The sequence below is a fragment of the Mytilus edulis genome, chromosome 7 (genome assembly GCF_963676685.1).
Source record: "Mytilus edulis chromosome 7, xbMytEdul2.2, whole genome shotgun sequence".
NCBI lineage: Eukaryota > Metazoa > Mollusca > Bivalvia > Mytilida > Mytilidae > Mytilus > Mytilus edulis.
Genome location: NC_092350.1, coordinates 6,169,754 through 6,188,351, shown reverse-complemented (window position 1 = coordinate 6,188,351; position 18,598 = coordinate 6,169,754). Strand labels below are relative to the sequence as shown.

Sequence of the window (18,598 nt, the reverse complement as noted above, 5' to 3'; positions counted from 1 at the left end):
TTTATTAAAACAAAATGTTTCCTTTCCTATAAAAGAATGTTGAATAGCCCGATGATTTGATATTAGGAACCTCCAAATTAAGGTTCCAAATGAAACATCAGTTATTGAATTAATTTTAAAAAAAAGCGGTCTAAGAAGTTCATCCAAGCATTAAAAAAAAAACGTGTTTTTGCAGAATATTTGCGGTTTTTAAATGACATTTGCGACTTTTTTAATGGACATGTGCTCTTCAATTTTAGGACATTGGCGTATTTTTAACATTAACGTTCTCTGACGTCCCTCCAACCTTATCCAGGTTTGGGAAAAACTTGACCTGGCAGAGTTATAGTCATTATTTTCTTTATGGGTAAAAGTTTTAAAATCATTTCATAGCACATCAACATAGTTATATACAATTAAAAGAAAACATTCTCAAGACAAATAGTCAATTTCAATTAGTCATTACGGTTCAGTTTAGCTTAATAGTTGAAGCCCAAAGAATGAAAAACAATAGCTAGCTGATGCAAAATATTTGTAGTGCCACCGTCCGTTATTATCATTCAGTTGTAGTTTATATTGGAACATCTCCAAAAAAAGGTCTTGACTCGACGGTATGTTTGAAAAGAAATCCGGTGTGACATATACAATCGTCCCTCTAACCAGTCTTTAAACTTTTTGATATGTTTTGTGGCTTTGTTAATGTGAATAATTGATACCTCATTATCGACAAATATAACTTTTATTATGTTCTTATTAAATACTTCAAACGAACATAAATAATTTGATTTAAAGAAAGCTTGACACCGTTGTTTTTTGTTTTATTTTTGGCTGGCGACGTCAGCCAATATTCTTATTTTATTACAAATACACGACTGTTTCTCCAGGTTTATTCTGATCCATTTTCAATCTTTAATATTTGCATAGTTATGTTGAAATTAACGAGCACCGTAGTCTCACCACTATTTTCAGTTCTGACGATGTGTAAATGTCATATCCTTATAAGTCTGGAATGAGTTCATTGGATTTAATACTGTGCAGGGGCGGATGCAGGAATTTTCGAAAGGGGGTGCTAACCCAGGGCAAAGGGGGGGTGCAGGGGGGGGGGGGGGTGCAAAACATATGTCCCGATACAAATGCATTGATCGGCAAAAATAAAGGGGGGTGCGCACCCCCGGAACCCCCCCCCCCCCCCTGGATCCGCCACTGCTGTGTCAATTTGATAGAACATCTAGCATGAATACATGTGTTGCACTCATCGCAGATGATAGCTTTATCTGATCTTCTCACTAATTTTCTACAGATTCTACAGTTGTTTTTTGTAGGACCAGGGTTTAATTATTAGATGTTTCAGCTGGATAATACTAATAAGACACGAAAATATATTTGCTGCACTAGTATAGGCTCAATCTCTTTTTCATTCCATGGTGTGCAAGAAATGCGGCGGATCTAGAAATGTTCATAAGGTGGACCAACTGATTGCATACGAGTCATGCTTCAGTGTTTTCCTATATAATAAACCACCCGGCCACCCTGGGCCCCCTAGGTCCGCCTCTGGCGACGTCAGCTTCATTACTTGCTTCGTTAAGGTTTATGGTCCCTTCTGTGGCTTTTCAAATAAGAAATTTTCAAATTGTAATAGTATCAAAACAGCAAAGATAATGAATTATAGATATGGACCATTTCGTACATATACCATGGGGAAACTCCTTGCAAAGCATAATTATTGATATTTTAATTGCATTTAGTAGAAAAAGAGAATTTGGTGAAAATAAAACTAAGATTTTTATAAAAAAAAAAAAATCCACAGACTTTAAAACAGAGATATTGTTATAAAATTTTAAACATAGATTACTCGCTTGTTTTTTCTATGATCAGCTAGCGTTTATTGTTTACAAAAAGTCCTAAACAACTTTTAAATGCCAAAACATGTCGTGCTGAGTCAAGAAAGTCGAGCGAACCCTAAAAGGTGTACTTGGATTGGTACATCTATATATTTGATTTAACCCATTATCTAAATTTATTAACTTGTTTTAATGAAATCATTGCTAGCACTGCAATCAAAAATTCTCTATCTATCAAGCATCGAGTTGCCAAATATGAGAGTAATATTAATAGGGGAGTAATAGGCTGTGGATTTTCTATAAAAGTTCCATATGTTTAGCATTGAATCAACACAAGGGTACATACTCCTTAAATATGTCTATCTATGACAGACCATCGGTGTCAGTCTGACATTGTTTACTTTAATTGGCGCAATCGTATGTTCTATTTTTGGCGCAAAAGATACCATGTAATTTTAAAACAGGTGGCGCAAACGTAGCATTGGAGAGAAAAAGTTGTGGCGCAAAAGGACGCATCTTTGGCGCAAACGGATCTCTCCCATGATTAATATATATTTATTCTTATTTTTGGCTTAAAAAGTATCATATGTTTGGAGATATTTCACCATGAAGATGAGCATTGTTTTAATACTGTCGAAGATGAATATCATGTTATTTTACATTGTCCTGTTTATAATGATCTTAGACAAGTTCTTTTTACCGAGTCTCTTAAAATTGATGAACATTTTAATAGTTTTACAGATTGTCAGAAAATTATATTTTTATTTTCGAATCAAGATTTATTATGTACCAAAACCTGTAATTTTATTCTTAAACGACGCCGAGCAGTTTTATATTGTAAATAATAATTAAATACTTTTGTTGTATATTTTATCATTCAGGTTTAATATTTTTTATGTACATATACATATTCTTTCAAGTGATTATCGTCTCTCATAAATCTGTACAGATTGGCTTATGTATACAAAATGTATCTTTTATAAATGTATTGTATAATTTTATACATAAGGTGAGACGTAAATAAAATATTGAATTGAATTGAATTGGTAAAAAAAAGAGGTGGCGCAAAAGGACGCATTTTTGGCGCAAACGGATCTAAAAAAAAAAAATATTTATCAAAACATCTATTGTTATTTGCAAGTGGGAATAGAAGGAATAGTATTTTTTTAAAGTGGGAACAGGAGGAAGACACCATTTAATGTTTATCTTTTGCTTGATTCGGTTCTAATTTGCCACTTAAATGACAATTACAAGTCTGAAGAGCATATGAAGAATCTATTGTAATAGTGAAAAAGTAATCATGATAAAAAAGCTGTGGTATAAATATTTAATTATCTGGAGAAAAAGAAGGTGCATGGCACGGCACGCCTTCTTTATATTTTTTGATTATTAATATATCTTATTAAGTTAATATCTTATTAAGTTAATAAGATATCTTATACAGCACAGTATATATAATATCTTATAAGTTAATAAGATATCTTATACAGCACAGTATATACGATAAATACAGTACAATGTATAAGATATGATATCTCTTTTTTAATTTAAAGTAAATAAGATTTTTTTCAAAACTAAATTTGAAAGGCCATCTAGGCTATAGGTTTGTATAACATTCCGTCAATCGTTTGGAACTTTTATTATTGTAAACATCTTGGTATCATATAAGAATATGTTACATAATGTAAGCATTTTAATATACCTGGTCAGGTAATTTGATACCACCTAAATAAATACCGAGTACCAAACACATGTTAGGGTCTACTTGAGTGTCCTTCATTTTTTTTTTTATTCTTTACTGAATCATTTGGATTGTTTTTCTCTATAATAAAAGTTATAAGACCTAATCGGTCATGTCCAGGGGAAAAATTAAGTAAGAGCTAACTTAAAGACATGTAACATGGTATCAAAAGTCAGTGATTTAAATGGCAGATAAAACCATAGACTTAAATGTAATTACATTCCCCTTTCCAAATCGGATCCCATATTCATCATCTTCATTAGCGCTATTAAAGCAGTCACTATACTATTTATTACAGCATTAAATGCTCATGGTAATGTTGTAAACAAGAAACATACAAATGTTACAGAGAGCAGCGATAGTGGATATATATAGTTTTATACTTTGATCGTGAACAGGTGAATCAAATCATGTGTAACAAAACTTGAATTTCAAAAGTTGGCATCAATGATCATCAATGTTACAAAAATTTTGGAAAATTAGGATATGGAAATCAGGCACAATAATCTAATTATCAAACAAAATATACTCAAAACTCAAACTTTCAGACTCATCTTTCAATGCAAAATGGGGGGATTTAAATTATAAAAATGTATGCCTTTTCATATACATTGCGTAGGTAGAAATGTAACCTTTTCCCATATTGTTTGGGTATCATGTGGTGTGTAATGGTCTGTAATGTAAGAGTGGAATACCAAAGTGTCAAGACAGGGATATTGGTTGATAATAGAAGCCTGGAACACCAAGAACTCAGCCCAAGAAAGGTGTCACAGACATGACAGACGAAGATTTAGTTATGAGAACTTGATTGACATATTAATTCATATATTTCTGATAGTTTACCCTGACCTTTTCTGAATTCAGTTATTCACATATTTTCAAGTTTGAAAAAGTTACCTATTCCAGCAGCACGTCCTATCACCTTGTATATTATCATGATTATTGTATATAGGAAGTATATATATACTTTAATTGTATTCTCAGTTATGAATTGTTCAGAACAATATAAACGTAACTAATAACTAGGAAATAGAGCATCCCTGTGACACCAAAAATGACATTGAAAAAAAAATAGTTGTTTTTTTTTAAGCCAAATGTGATGCTATCCAAAATTTGTGTGGAGAACACTAGATAGGTTTGATTGTCTCTAGTATACCCTGAGGTTAAATGTCAATATAGAGTATGGAATTTGGTAACAGTATTTGAAATAAAACATTTTCAAAATGGATCAAATAATACTTTGATTATTATGTGACAAAGACTTGAGGATATAACAATGAGATAAATAAGTATGTATTACAAGACATTATTTTACAGGTAAAACTGTATAATTGCTTTTATATAATTGAATTATCCGTTTAATTGTTGATGTGGGTCAGTTGTTGTTATATACATTTTTACATGAACTTGTGTTATTTGTTACTGCTGATACTGAATCCTGAACTTTAATATTTATAACTTGTCATCTATGTATATCAACATGTCAACTATTTATAAGATAGATTAACTTGGTTTGGGGAACTAGCAAGTGAACCCCCCTTTTTGCATTAATTGTCCTCTTGCCTTTTTTTTTTTTTTTTTTTTTTTTTTAAGTTTTTCATCCTGCCATATGTTTTTTACTCCAAACTCCTGTCCTGCCTTTTTATGCAAGTTTCTGTCTAATTCTGTAATGAAAAATTTGGAAAATTGAAAGCAAAATATATACTAGGTTTACCTTGGAAGTCTACACTAGCATGACTAGTGTTACTTGGTCTAGACTCCATCTGCTTCTGGACTAGAGTAAGGATTTATTTCTTCTTTGGGTACAATCTCATTAAAATCAGCTGTTGTGTGTGGCTTCGATACTCACCAACCTATAGGACAGCTGTTAGTGTCACCAACATAGAGGAGTGTAGCCTATCATAACGTCAGGGTTTAATGAGATCGCTAAAATGGTCCAACATTTATCTTACACAATTTTTATAAATATTTATTATTTTTTGCAGAAACAATGTCAAGAAAGATTCATGGTATGAAAAGAGAAAAACAACAAAGAGCTGTAGTTTTTGGAAATGGGGTCGTTGTACAAAATATGTGTAAGTTTGTGATTTATACTGAACCAAAGTGGACCTCTGTAAAACTTCTGTATCAAGACTCTGTTGCGTTATTTGTTTTACATATCATCGATGAATATAGATTCTACCACTTAATTGTGGGTAATATGATTTTTATCAACTCGATAAAATTTAAGTGTCGAGAGTGGATGTCTTGTCAAAATTAACGCCTATTCTGAATTAGAAGGTATTGTAAGTGAGTTTAAATAACCATGTTATCGTGTCAAACGATCCATTACAATAAATTAAATATCCCAAATAAATGTTTAAAAATACAAATACATTATTACATAACACGTCTGCCCTTTAAGATCTTCATGTTATCAGGCATCTGAATATTATATGTTTATACAAAATAAGTTCTATTCGGACTCATTTCTATTAAAATTTAAAATGGAAATAGAGAATGTGTCAAATGGACAACAAACCGACAAAGAAGATACATATAGTGCATATAATAAGTGTGTTTCCGAAATTTTTTAACACGAAGCCTTATTCTAGGCACATAACGATTTTCTAGCATAGGAATTTGCAAATTCACATTTGTAAAATTATGTAGTAAAACAGATGAAATCATATTATATTAATTTATAAAACAATAATGGACAAAAAGAATGTAATCATTTTTATTTCAAACATGTAGAATATAAAAAAAAGAAGATGTGGTATGATTGTCAATGAATGAGACAACTCTTCACATGAGACCAAAATAACACAGAAATTAACAAATATAGGTCACCGTTAACAATGAACAAAGCCCATACCGCATAGTCAGCTATAAAAGGCCCCGAAATGACAATGTAAAACAATTCAAACGAGAAAACTAACGACTTATTTATGTAAAAATTGAACAAAAAACCCCACTGAATTACAGCTAGGCTCCTGACTTGGGACAGGCACATACATACAGAATATGGCGGGGTTAAAAATGTTAAAGGGATCCCAACCCCCCTAACCTGGGACAGTGGTATAACAGTACAACATAAGAACGAACTATAAAAATCAGTTGAAAAAGGCTTAACTCATCAGATGAACAGAAATACAAGTGGACGTGGAACAGCCAACATTAATCCGATTATAAACGACCAAACTTGCTTTTATTACACAAAATATTCACAATAACATACAAAACAAGAACAAAAACTGGAAAACCAGAGATTATTGACAACAAAGAGAATTCAGGGATTCGAACCTAAACAGACAAGACCTAAACTTTACCTCATTAATCTTAACCATAAAACCTCTTGGCTACCAATTTATATTGTACGTTTGCCTATTTTTAATATATAAAGGTACAAGCCCTGTGTGTATGTTGAACCGATGTATATCATAAATTCATTTATATATATAAAATAAACATATAAATCGTAACCAATTGGTAGCCCAGAGGTTTCAACGATATGTTGAAGTCAGTAACATTTAACAGAATTCATGGACGGGTTCGATTCCCAGTGAAGGCATACAGAAATTATAAAAATTAAAGGTAAGTTTTTTAAAATAATTCCATTTGTGAACAGAAATCAGTAAATTAGTCAATTCAACCTTAATGAAATTAGACACACAAAGGTAACAATAGAATATAATCTGGTGAGTCCATTTCAGCGACGGATTTAGGAAGTGTTGATTCAAGAAAAAGAATCCACGGTAAATGAATAGGCTGACGTCACCACAATGGTTTAACATTGGATATGTATAGTATTGCACAATATTTTCTGTTTCTCTAATGATTTTTAAAGGATATGCAGACAAACTCAATCCTTTTCAAATGATCAGCTAAAAGATGTGTTCTTTCTATGTAACATCATGAGATGACGTCACAATGGTAAATTCAGAAAAAAAGCAAGAAAATTCAACATATTTGAATTTTGACCAATGAAGAAATTAGATCAAAAGAACCACACATGAATAAAAATAATCAACAGGTGAGGAAAAGGAATAATCCTTAAGGCTTTAAGAATTTGATAAAACTTGATTATTTTGTATGATGGTATATATATATATATTTTACTCAATTTTAATTCAATTTGAATATTTTAAAGGACATTATATTTATTTTCATAATTTTGTTTTTAGTAAAGTTGTTGAATATGGTAATTTAACTTTTTACAGATCAGAATACAAGTTCAGTTTAAAATGTGAAACAGGTTGGGCCCAGGCGAACATACTTTCATCAGATTGTGATTTTGGTATGTAAATTGAAAAATATGACACTAAAAAAAAATTTGCATTTGGATTAAGTTTGAATATAGGAAACATATTTGTATTAATTGTTTAAGAAAAATAACTCTTTTATAAATTCTGTGCATCCAATGAGCTTTTCAACATTTTTTTGTTATCAGAAACCCTCAACTCAAAACATTTGAAAGCCAGGCATTTTTGTCCAGCCTGAGACTTTTGTCGCAGAAAGTAAGACTTAGGGATAGTGATCTGGCAACGGCAACCACGGCTTTAGCTCACTTCTTAAAAGCTTAATATTTCTGAAGGTAGAAGACCTGGACCTTGAATATAGATGCCTTATAATGTTATGAAGTTTTTGTCTGTCATATGTCGATTGTCCTTAACCTCATTTTTTTACGACTACAATTTTTTTTATGGATCGTATAATGATATGATGTCCTCGTTTGCGTTGTCTGAGTCATCTTCGTCATCTGAAGACACATTGATTTCCGGACAATAACTTTAGTTTAAGTAAATGGAACTCTATGAAATTTTTTAAGAAGGTTCTGGTTCAATACCACAAAAGAAAAGTTGGGATTGATTTTGGGGATGATGTTCCCGACTCCCAACCATTTACGAATTAAGGGGCCAAAAACAAGCATTTTTCTAGTTTCCGGACAATTACTTGTGTTCAAGTGTATGACATTGTACCCACAAGGTTCCATTTAACAAAAGGAAGGCTGGGATGGAGTTTGGGGTTAATTGCCCGAATCATGTAGGAATTAAGGGTCAAAAAGAGGCCAAAAACAAGCATTTTTCTAGTTTCAAGACCATAACTTGTGTTTAGGTGTATGGATCTATCTAAAACTACTACAAGGTTCCATACTACAAAGGAAAAGCTGGGATTAAGTTTTTGAGTTATTTGTCCAAGGGGGATTTTTTTTCAAATTTTTTTTTCAAAATTTTTGAAAAGTTTCAAGATGAAATCTTCAATTGCACAGTATTGAGCAATATATTTGTAAGATCATTGACCACATTTATTTTGTGTCAAAAACATATATTATGTCAAAAATGATCACAATCCAAATTCAGAAAGTATCAAGCTTGAATATTGTGTCCAAATTTGCCCCAACTGTTCAGGGTTTGACCTCTGTGGTCGTATCAGGTTGCGCTCAGCGAAGCATTTTTATTATAGTTCAGTGCCTTCTTGAAAAATAAAGATATTTAGTATTCTTAATTTCTCTTTTATTATGAGTAACTATATTTGGTATGTGCGCACCTTACCTTTAATACAAGGTCTTCATGCCCGTCAGACAAAGTTTTCACTTGACCTCAACCTCATTTTATGGATCAGTGAGCAAGATTAGGTTTTCGTGGTTAAGTCAATATCTCAGAGATACTAAAGGCAATAGGTTTCTTATATTTCGTGTATGAAATGATTGTGAGACATACATGTCCATTTGGCAGGTGTCATCTGACCTTGACCTCATTTTCATGGTTCGGTGGATTTTTTTTGTTTTGGTCTGTTGTTTTAGAACTGTATGCAATAGATCAACTATATTTGGTATATGAAAATATTTTACAATGTACATGTCAGTCTTGTATGTTTTATTTGACCTTGACCTCATTTTTATGGTTCATTGTTCAATGTTAAAAAAAAATTGTTCTTGGTCTGTTTTCAAATACTACTAGAACACACTCGTGATATCACGGGTCCCTGACTGAATTAAAGTTTATGTGTAAGCCTTATTTTAGCCTGGATTTTTAGTATTGGTATTGTCATCTTTATATTTAGGACTATCAACATAATATCAATGGTTAGTAGAAAAGGCGAGACATTTCAGCGTGTACACTCTTGTTTAAAAAAGGCTTCTTTATTCATCTAAAGAGGCCTCAGTATGGGAGTGGCTAATAATTAGAATTACTGTACTATCACTACCTTGTCCACTGTTTACTCAGGTTGTCAGTTTGAATTACTCATCAGTAGTGCTCAACTTCAATCTTAATTGACTAGGATTGTCAGTTTTTCTACTGAAGGTCGGTGGTTCTCTTTGAGGACTCCTGCTTCCACCATCAAAAAATCAGACCACCATGAAACAGCACAATAGTGCTGACAGTGGCATTAAACAACAATCAATTAATTAATCAATATATCTTAGGTCAACTTTGCTTCATTTTAATTGCATTTTTTTATATGGATTGTCAGTATAGATTTTAAAAAATATTATGTGACAGAATATTATCATAATTCGATCTGTAAGTTATCATTTCGGCAATATTTCTTTAATTTCTTTTTTACTTCATGTCATGAATATCTTGTACGTTTGAATGGAAAGGTATTGGTATGATAAAGTACTTTTTGAATGTTATTAGATTATATATAAATGTGTATTAAATGAAATAATAGAAAACACATCAAATCTAAAGTTTGTCTCTATAGTTGATAACAACTGTCCTTATGTGACTAGATCTGTTATTTCATTTCTGATATGGGAAGTCCTCAGCTAAGATAGCAAAAACATTGAATGTGTATGAAGTGTGTCTGTTTATTATTTTCAATGTTACTTAATAAGCTCTTTCTAATTACTTTTCAGCAATTTGTGACGGAAAAACTGATATTACTGGTGCTTGTGGTATAACATATTCTTCTGACTATCAGATAACAAAACTAGGAAATGTCTACCACAGTGGAGGAAGTTGTTCATCTCCAAATGTTTGTACTGACTGCACTCCAGGATTCTATTCCGATGGACCATATTGTCGCTGTAAGTATCACTTGATTATTAAGGTGGTACTACAGGGAGATAACTCTGTAAAAATCAGCTGAAAATTTTAATTAAAGAGGGTTAAACAGTTAGCTATAACACTTATCTTCTCTGAGGCCCTCATGAAATACTATGAAATATAACAAACAATTACAAGGTAAACATACAAACACAGTCACATATAAGAAAAATCAAATTAGAAATTGTTATGAAATACACAGTTTTCAAAACATTTAAATAATTACAAATTCTCATAGTATCAAGTTTCTCTATGATCAAAATTAGTATTTGTCAAACTGCTATTATCCAAAGAAATTTTTTTGATAAAGTGAGTGTTTTTTGATATTTTGATAGTATTTTAAAGGGTCAAATAAATTTTTTGAGAATTAAACAAGCTAAATTAACTTTAGTCAAGATGTTTGGTACATTTGTTCTACCTTAATACAACTACACCAATCAAATCTATCCAGAAGGACTTAAACAACAATTTTCTAAGTTTTGATTGCTAATTGTACACTAAGAAAGCCTATACTGGCAGATAAAATATAATTAAATCATTGATGCAGAAGGGAAGATGTTTCTATAGAACTTTTCACTTTTCTTATGTTTACAGTATGTGGGACCATTGATCATTGTAACTACAGAAGATGTACCACCTCTAGCAATCAGATCTGTGAATGGTGTGATGGGGAAATAACACCAAACACATATTGGAGAGCTTACACAAGACATCTTGATAATACAAAATGTCAAAGTAAGTAGAGTTATTCCCCTTAGTCACCTCAAAAGCTGGGTTTTCTTCAGTTTCCAGATAGTGATTAGGGTACCACTAAACCAAAGAGTTTAATTACCATAAAATACATGCTTATGTTTCATTACCATTAAATACATGCTAATGTGTAATTACTATGAAGTAATTGTTAAGTTTGACTTATATTTGGATTTTTACATTTGCTTTTAATTGAGTTTTTCTTCAAGTGATCACCGGATAACCTAATTCTAGTTAATATGCTGTTTTCACATCAACTTTTTTCACTTGAGCTCTATACAATTTTAATATTCCATGTGACTGAATATCTGCTAGTATATATTCTGAATTATCACACCCATCTGTGATATCTTTGTTGTTACCTGAATCATGTTACAGAATATCTACTAGGATATATTCTGAATTATCACACCCATCTGTGATATCTTTGTTGTTACCTGAATCATGTGACAGAATATCTATGAGAATATATTCTGAATTATCACACCCATCTGTGATATCTTTGTTGTTACCTGAATCATGTGACAGAATATCTATTAGAATATATTCTGAATTATCACACCCATCTGTGATATCTTTGTTATTATCTGAATCATGTGACAGAATATGGACCATAATTTGCTATTGGGCTCGTTTCCTATAACGATAGAAAAGTGATAAAAATGTGTATTACTGTAAGAAAAGTTGTAACTACATCTAAAGATGCCTTTATTTTTATCAACATACAAGTGTATGCTACTCTTCCCTAGAAAAAAAATTGAAATTAACAAATTTCAAATATTATACGACAGTATTTTTGTGTCGTTTCTCGCGTTACTTTTCGCTTCCGAAGTGCATAACGCTGACTGATTTATAGATAATCATCACCGGCAAATTCGTAACTTTTGCTTTCAAATAATAAAGAACATCGACCAATAAGAATAGTCAGAAGAAAATGCAGAGAACTATAAGTATTTCTGTAGCAGGTGTAAGAACACTAGCGTTACTTTGGTTTCCAATTTCGTAACGCAAATTTTAGATGATGTAATCTGCTTTGTTGTAATAGAATTCTTTATAACAATATGCAAATATCAACTCTCGCGAGATGTTCAAACAGGTAAATCAGAGATGATTTACATTCTAGTTTTGTTCTTCCTAATAATTAAGTTAGAAAATGGCGTTATCGTTATGCGTTACATTTCAAACGAAAAAGAGGTCCAGTTATTTCCTTTTCTTTTATTAAAATTGTTTTTGTCGTTAAGTTCTAATCATTTCCGGTCATACGTGAAACATGTGACTAACATGTGATCAAGCCCTTACGGCCGGATGTATGAAATACTAGGTCTAAACATTGTTTTTGTTTCCAACGGGATGTTAGCAAACATAATCTGTAGACTTGTTTCGTCTTGTTTAAAAAAGGAAAATACAATTTTCAAAGAGATTGCACCAGGGGTCTATTGTTTTTCCTATGTGCATAATGTTACATACGATCTTGTGTGAAAATAAATGCCAAATGACTTGACAAAATCAATTTCAGATTTGACAGATGTTATGACACACTTTGTTTCCTGATAATGATGTAAAGGGTCCTTGGAAAATTCAATTGACATTACGTCTCTTATCATTGTGCCGATGCTCGTTGGATTGATTTTGCTTCAGCAGTAAATATTACTGGATATTTTAGGTGAATAAAGATAACTTAATAAAAAATGCATGTTAATATACCGTTACACTTGGAATGTACAAAGTTGGTATCTTTGTCACAATTTTTAATTATTTTTTTTTATTCATGTTCTGCAAATACTTTTCAGGAACGCAATAAACTTGTCAAAGGAGAAGTAAACTTTTACCATGCATGACTTGAAAGGAAGTACTTTATTGATTTTAGCCCTCTAAAGTAGGTTAAAATGTGGAAACCATGTAGATGGTGTACAGGTCACAAATATCACATGGTGCCTATTTTAAAGATTTTAATTCCAAGTTAAAAGTTTTTTTCTTTACTGGATTTAAAGAATTTTACATTGCCAATGATTTGGAATAAATTGTATATAACTGGAATTTCAAAACCAAATATAAATACATTTTTTTGGCTAAAACATCAAGATACAACGATTATGGTATCCTGTATCAATGAAGAAAATATGGAAATTTCTGAATAAATTGTACTAATTGTTTTCAAAACAAGCACATATTTAGGAGTTTTATAATACTGTTACGTTTAAGATGGATTTTAAGAAAAAGTATACTGTTCAGACTATTTTAAGCAGATTTTGCAATAAAATAAAACTAAAAAAATGCTTTCGGTTTCTTATGGTTTCCTGTCGCGTTTAAAAAAAACTTTAATTAAACATTGAAAATAAATTTTAAACATTAACATGAAGCAAGTAACATTAGTAATGGTGTTCATTTATGTCTTTTGAAATATATTGTACAAAATAAAGAAAATAAAGATTGGTTTCCTGTTTGGTTTACTTTCATGTAAACGGTGAATCAAAATGTATTATTTTTTTCTTGAAAAACTCAATTGTTCCATTAATACTATTCTAACACCAACACAACCCACGGAATAAAAGTTAAAGTTTTAGAACTTATAAAAAAGGATACAAAAAGAAACCAAAGGCCGAATACCAAATTATGGTCCATATCTGCTAGTATATATTCTGAATTATCACACCCATCTGTGATATCTTTGTTGTTACCTGAATCATGTGACAAAATATCTACTAGGATATATTCTGAATTATCACACCAGGTCACCCATTTGTGATATCTTTGTTGTTACCTGAATCATGTGACAGAATATCTACTAGGATATATTCTGAATTAAGTAAGTAAGTAAGTAAGTAAAACTTTATTTGGATTCGGCATATTGACGAACAATATAAACATAAGCTCTAATGAGCTTTTCACCGAATATAAAAACATATGCAATAACAAATAAAACAAGGCATGCAGCATGCAATAAATAATAAAAAGCAGCACCAAAAATTAACTCTAAGCTAATAGCATATACATGTATCTTGCAAAATACCAAAACATATATATAGAGCACTAAAATTTAAAAAAAATTTCTGTTAAAAATTATTTTTTAAATAATTTATGATTTATAAAGTAAAAATTTCAAATCTTTCAAATTTTAAAAATTAAGAACAAAAATTTCAGTTGCAAAGCAAGCTGTTAATGCAGCATAAAAAGCATAAATATTGTAACACATTAGTTATCTACAGGCAGAGCAAAAACATTCTGTTCCACTCCAGGACTGAACAAGACTCTTAAAATGTGAGAAGCTGTTAACAGTCCTGAAGTGGTCTGGTAAGCTATTCCATAAAGAAGCAGCAGCAAAACTAAAAGATTTTTTTCCATATGAGGTAGTTCTTACCTGTGGTATATCCAAAATATTACTGTATCTAAAAGAATATTTAGTGTGTTTAATTTTGAGTAAATTTTGTAAACATACAGGAGCCGAATTATTTAAAATTTTATAAGTCTCAAGTGCCATTGTCCTGATGCGTCTTACTTGTAGGGTTGGAACCTTTGCGTTTTCAAGAAGAGTTTCAGAGGATGATAAGTAGTGGTCATATACAAATCTTAATGCTCTCTCTTGTATTTTTTCAAGTTTTTTAGAATTTTTCTCTGTACAAAAATGCCAAGCCAAAGGGCAAAAATTAAAATTACTCAAAATAAAAGTATGAAAAATTGTAAGTTTATTTAATCTGTTTACAAATGATCCAATTCTCTTGAGAACATTCAGCTGTTGTGATGCCTTTCTACACAAGTTACTTATATGTGCATCAAATTTTAGTTGGTAATCAATATCAATTCAAAGTAACTTTACTGTTTCTTCACATGATAAAATATTTTGCTGAATTTGTATAGATGGATTTTTTGCAAAGGTTCTTTTCCCTACAGCAATAACTTGAATTATCAGACCCATCTGTGATATCTTTGTTGTTACCTGAATCATGTGACAGAATATCTACTAGGATATATTCTGAATTATCACACCCATCTGTGATATCTTTGTGGTTACCTGAATCATGTGACAGAATATCTATTAGCATATATTCTGAATTATCACACCCATCTGTGATATCTTTGTTGTTACCTGAATCATGTGACAGAATATCTACTAGGATATATTCTGAATTATCACACCCATCTGTGATATCTTTGTTGTTACCTGAATCATGTGGCAGATATCTACTAGGATATATTCTGAATTATCACACCCATCTGTGATATCTTTGTTGTATCATATGACAAAGTATTCTATTTTTGCAGAGGCTTGTTCATGGAGAACAGATAGTACTAGATGTTACCCTGGAACTTGTACTAATGAACTCGCCAGTAATTGTGTGTGTGCTGATAACTTTAGTGGAACACATTGTGAAAACAGTGAGTATATAATTATGGGGCACAGGTCTTTATCATATAGAACATATACCTGGTGTTCCCTTTAAGTAAATATTTACTAGATTATGTTTTGTACAAAATATACTGAGGACACATTTTAACTTTAATCAGTGCTTTAACACTTCAAAATCGCTAAAAATTTAGGGTATATATATATATAATATATATACAACTCGTCTAAATGTCAACCCAACAATGTATATATATATATAGGAAATTAAAATTATGGCAGGTAGGGAAACATGAAGCAAACATATTTTATTTTGGACTGATAAAGATAGGAATTTATGTGTTAGCTTGACTTCAAGGTATACAAATTTTGGAATGAGATTTTCAGGTGAACCTATGGACCATGACATGATTCAAAAGTTTAAAAAGGGGACACTGACAAATTATGTTATAATATTAATTTACTCTAACTTTTTTATTGAAAGTTCAAAATTTTCTGCCATAATTATAAGGGAACATTTGTCCCTTGGACTTGTGACCCTGGTCACATGCAGACCACCATAGAAAATATTGTTATTGTTTTTCACCATTTATCCTTATTGAAGGGCAGCCCTTCATTTATTTAAAACACTAAAAACTCACATGCATTTAAAACAAGAAAAAAACACACATTACAAATTAACATGTCTTGTACAATAAAATAACTATCCCTGATTGAAAGAAAGTAATTTTTAATTTAATTATTCTTTTTAGTTGACAACACACCAACAATAGAGTATAATCACTGTAAATTTTCTGACAATGGAGGACATCATGTTCTAGAGAATGATCCAAACTGGGTCACTACTGGCCATTCAACTATTTGGACAAACTTTGCTGCATATAGTAGTATTTCAGTAGTTGAAACAGCAAAGTATTTGCAGCCAGCTGATAACAGAGATGCTCAACATTACGTGAAATATTTCCGAGTTGGTGTCATTGAGGAAAAAGCAACTCTCTCATATTACAAAGGTATTTTTTAATGAGTTTTGTTTAAGTGGCTTTCATAGGGCCGCTTAATATATGTGGTTTTAACTAATTGTATACTTATTGAAACAGTTAAAAAAGGATGTCATAAATGAGTGATTGATTGCTGGTGTTAAATGCCACATAGGTCATAGGAACTGTCAGCTTTATTATTACTGAATGTTTTGTTGGTGGAGGAAGCTGGAATTTCAGAGAGAACCAGCTAGAAACCTTCATCAGGAAAACTTATTTGAATAAACAAATTTGGTTTTAACTTATTCTCCTCTAGTCTGTTTCTCGTACAATTATTGTATTTAGATTTCTCCCTTTTTTTATTTATACCCTTTAAAATTAGCAAATATCAGTATAATGAAATATATCCCAAAAATATCATATGATACCTGAAAAAATATAAACAATGGCCCTCTTTTCCCTGAGAGCTTCCCTGCTCTTTAATTTAAGACTACTTTTGGTTTATTGATGCTGTATAACACTCCTTCAATGGTTTTGTAAGTTTATATATTTACATTGAAGGAGGGTTGAATATACTGTTGCACTCCTGTCTGTCTGTCTGGTGGATAATAAGTTGTCTCATTGGCAATCATACCACAGCCCTTTAATTTTACATACTGTAACATATATCAGATTCATTACTAATCAACTCTCTGTTTTATGAATTTTTACATATTTTAAACATAATGGACAAGAATAAAATTTTCTTCTCATTTTTTTAACAGTCCAATTTGAATGGAACTTCATGCTATAATAACCATGACCAAAAAGTTGCAATAAATAGAATGTCATTCAATTCCTATAGTATAAGATTGTGTTTATAGGCTCAACATATGTTTCCGAACAGACGAAGACTTGTAATGGTATGGACAGAAATCAACCTGTAGACTTTAAAGAATGCAGCTTTTCCTTCAACGTTTGGTCCTTTACTCATAATGATAGGTATGTTAATATGGGTATGGTATACAAACTTTTTAATTAAATGGTTACTTTTTTCTTACAGTAATTTTAGAAATCAATGTTTTATTCTGTTAGACAGGAAGAGGCTGACTCCTGGGTAGTTCTTCAGGACATTTCTAGATGGTCTATCTGATGAACTAAAACTAACCCTTCCAAAGATGACTCCGGGGTAGTTCGTCAGGACATTTCTAGATGGTCTATCTGATGAACTAAAACTAACCCTTCCAAAGCTGACTCCTGGGTAGTTCTTCAGGACATTTCTAGATGGTCTATCTGATGAACTAAAACTAACCCTACCACATACCTGTCAACCTGTGACGATGAAAATGCAGGTCATGACCTGCATTGAAGAATCAAATCTCAGGTCATAACGCGTACAAACTTTTTCGAGCTGAATTTCAGTATTTATGGTACATTTTCTTATAATGTATATCAAAGATACCAAAACATCAATGCATGTTCACTTTAAATCTTATTTATTATTATTTCATTACACTTTTAAAGATTTTTATAAACTTGTGTATCACAGTCTTATGTCCTTTACTTTTTGTCATCATCTAAAATTTATTTTTCAATTGTAATTTTAAAATCAGACTACTGGATAAGTATCCTTTAAACATACCATGTAGAGGTATTACATGTATGAACATTCATCATTCAATTGACAAGGAAATTAGACTATGATAAAATATAGTAATACAGTGAAAGGAAGTATAAATGTAAAAAATAATTTTCAACTTTTTAAAAAAATTCTATAAAGGTATAAAAATAATGAAAAGTCATTTTTCAATATGTATTTGAATTTTATATTTTTATGATTTAATCTTTTTCACTCATAAAACGTAAATATAAGGAATAATTTTGAATGGTGAAAAATAAGGGGAAGTAAATCTAGTTCAAATATTTTTCTAAACCAGCAGTGCAATTTATTTACG

At 31.2% G+C, this 18,598-nt stretch overlaps 1 protein-coding gene across 1 annotated transcript in view; it reads left to right on the top strand.

Moving 5' to 3' along the window:
• The window catches only part of LOC139482921 (uncharacterized), a 73,398-nt gene that overhangs the window by 1,364 nt on the left and 53,436 nt on the right, over positions 1 to 18,598 (top strand). The window contains exons 2-8 of the mRNA XM_071266947.1: positions 5,547 to 5,636; positions 7,764 to 7,840; positions 10,406 to 10,576; positions 11,190 to 11,330; positions 15,606 to 15,719; positions 16,440 to 16,697; positions 17,528 to 17,645. Coding sequence (XP_071123048.1) covers positions 5,547 to 5,636; positions 7,764 to 7,840; positions 10,406 to 10,576; positions 11,190 to 11,330; positions 15,606 to 15,719; positions 16,440 to 16,697; positions 17,528 to 17,645 — 969 coding nt within the window. The remainder of the gene's footprint in view (positions 1 to 5,546; positions 5,637 to 7,763; positions 7,841 to 10,405; positions 10,577 to 11,189; positions 11,331 to 15,605; positions 15,720 to 16,439; positions 16,698 to 17,527; positions 17,646 to 18,598) is intronic.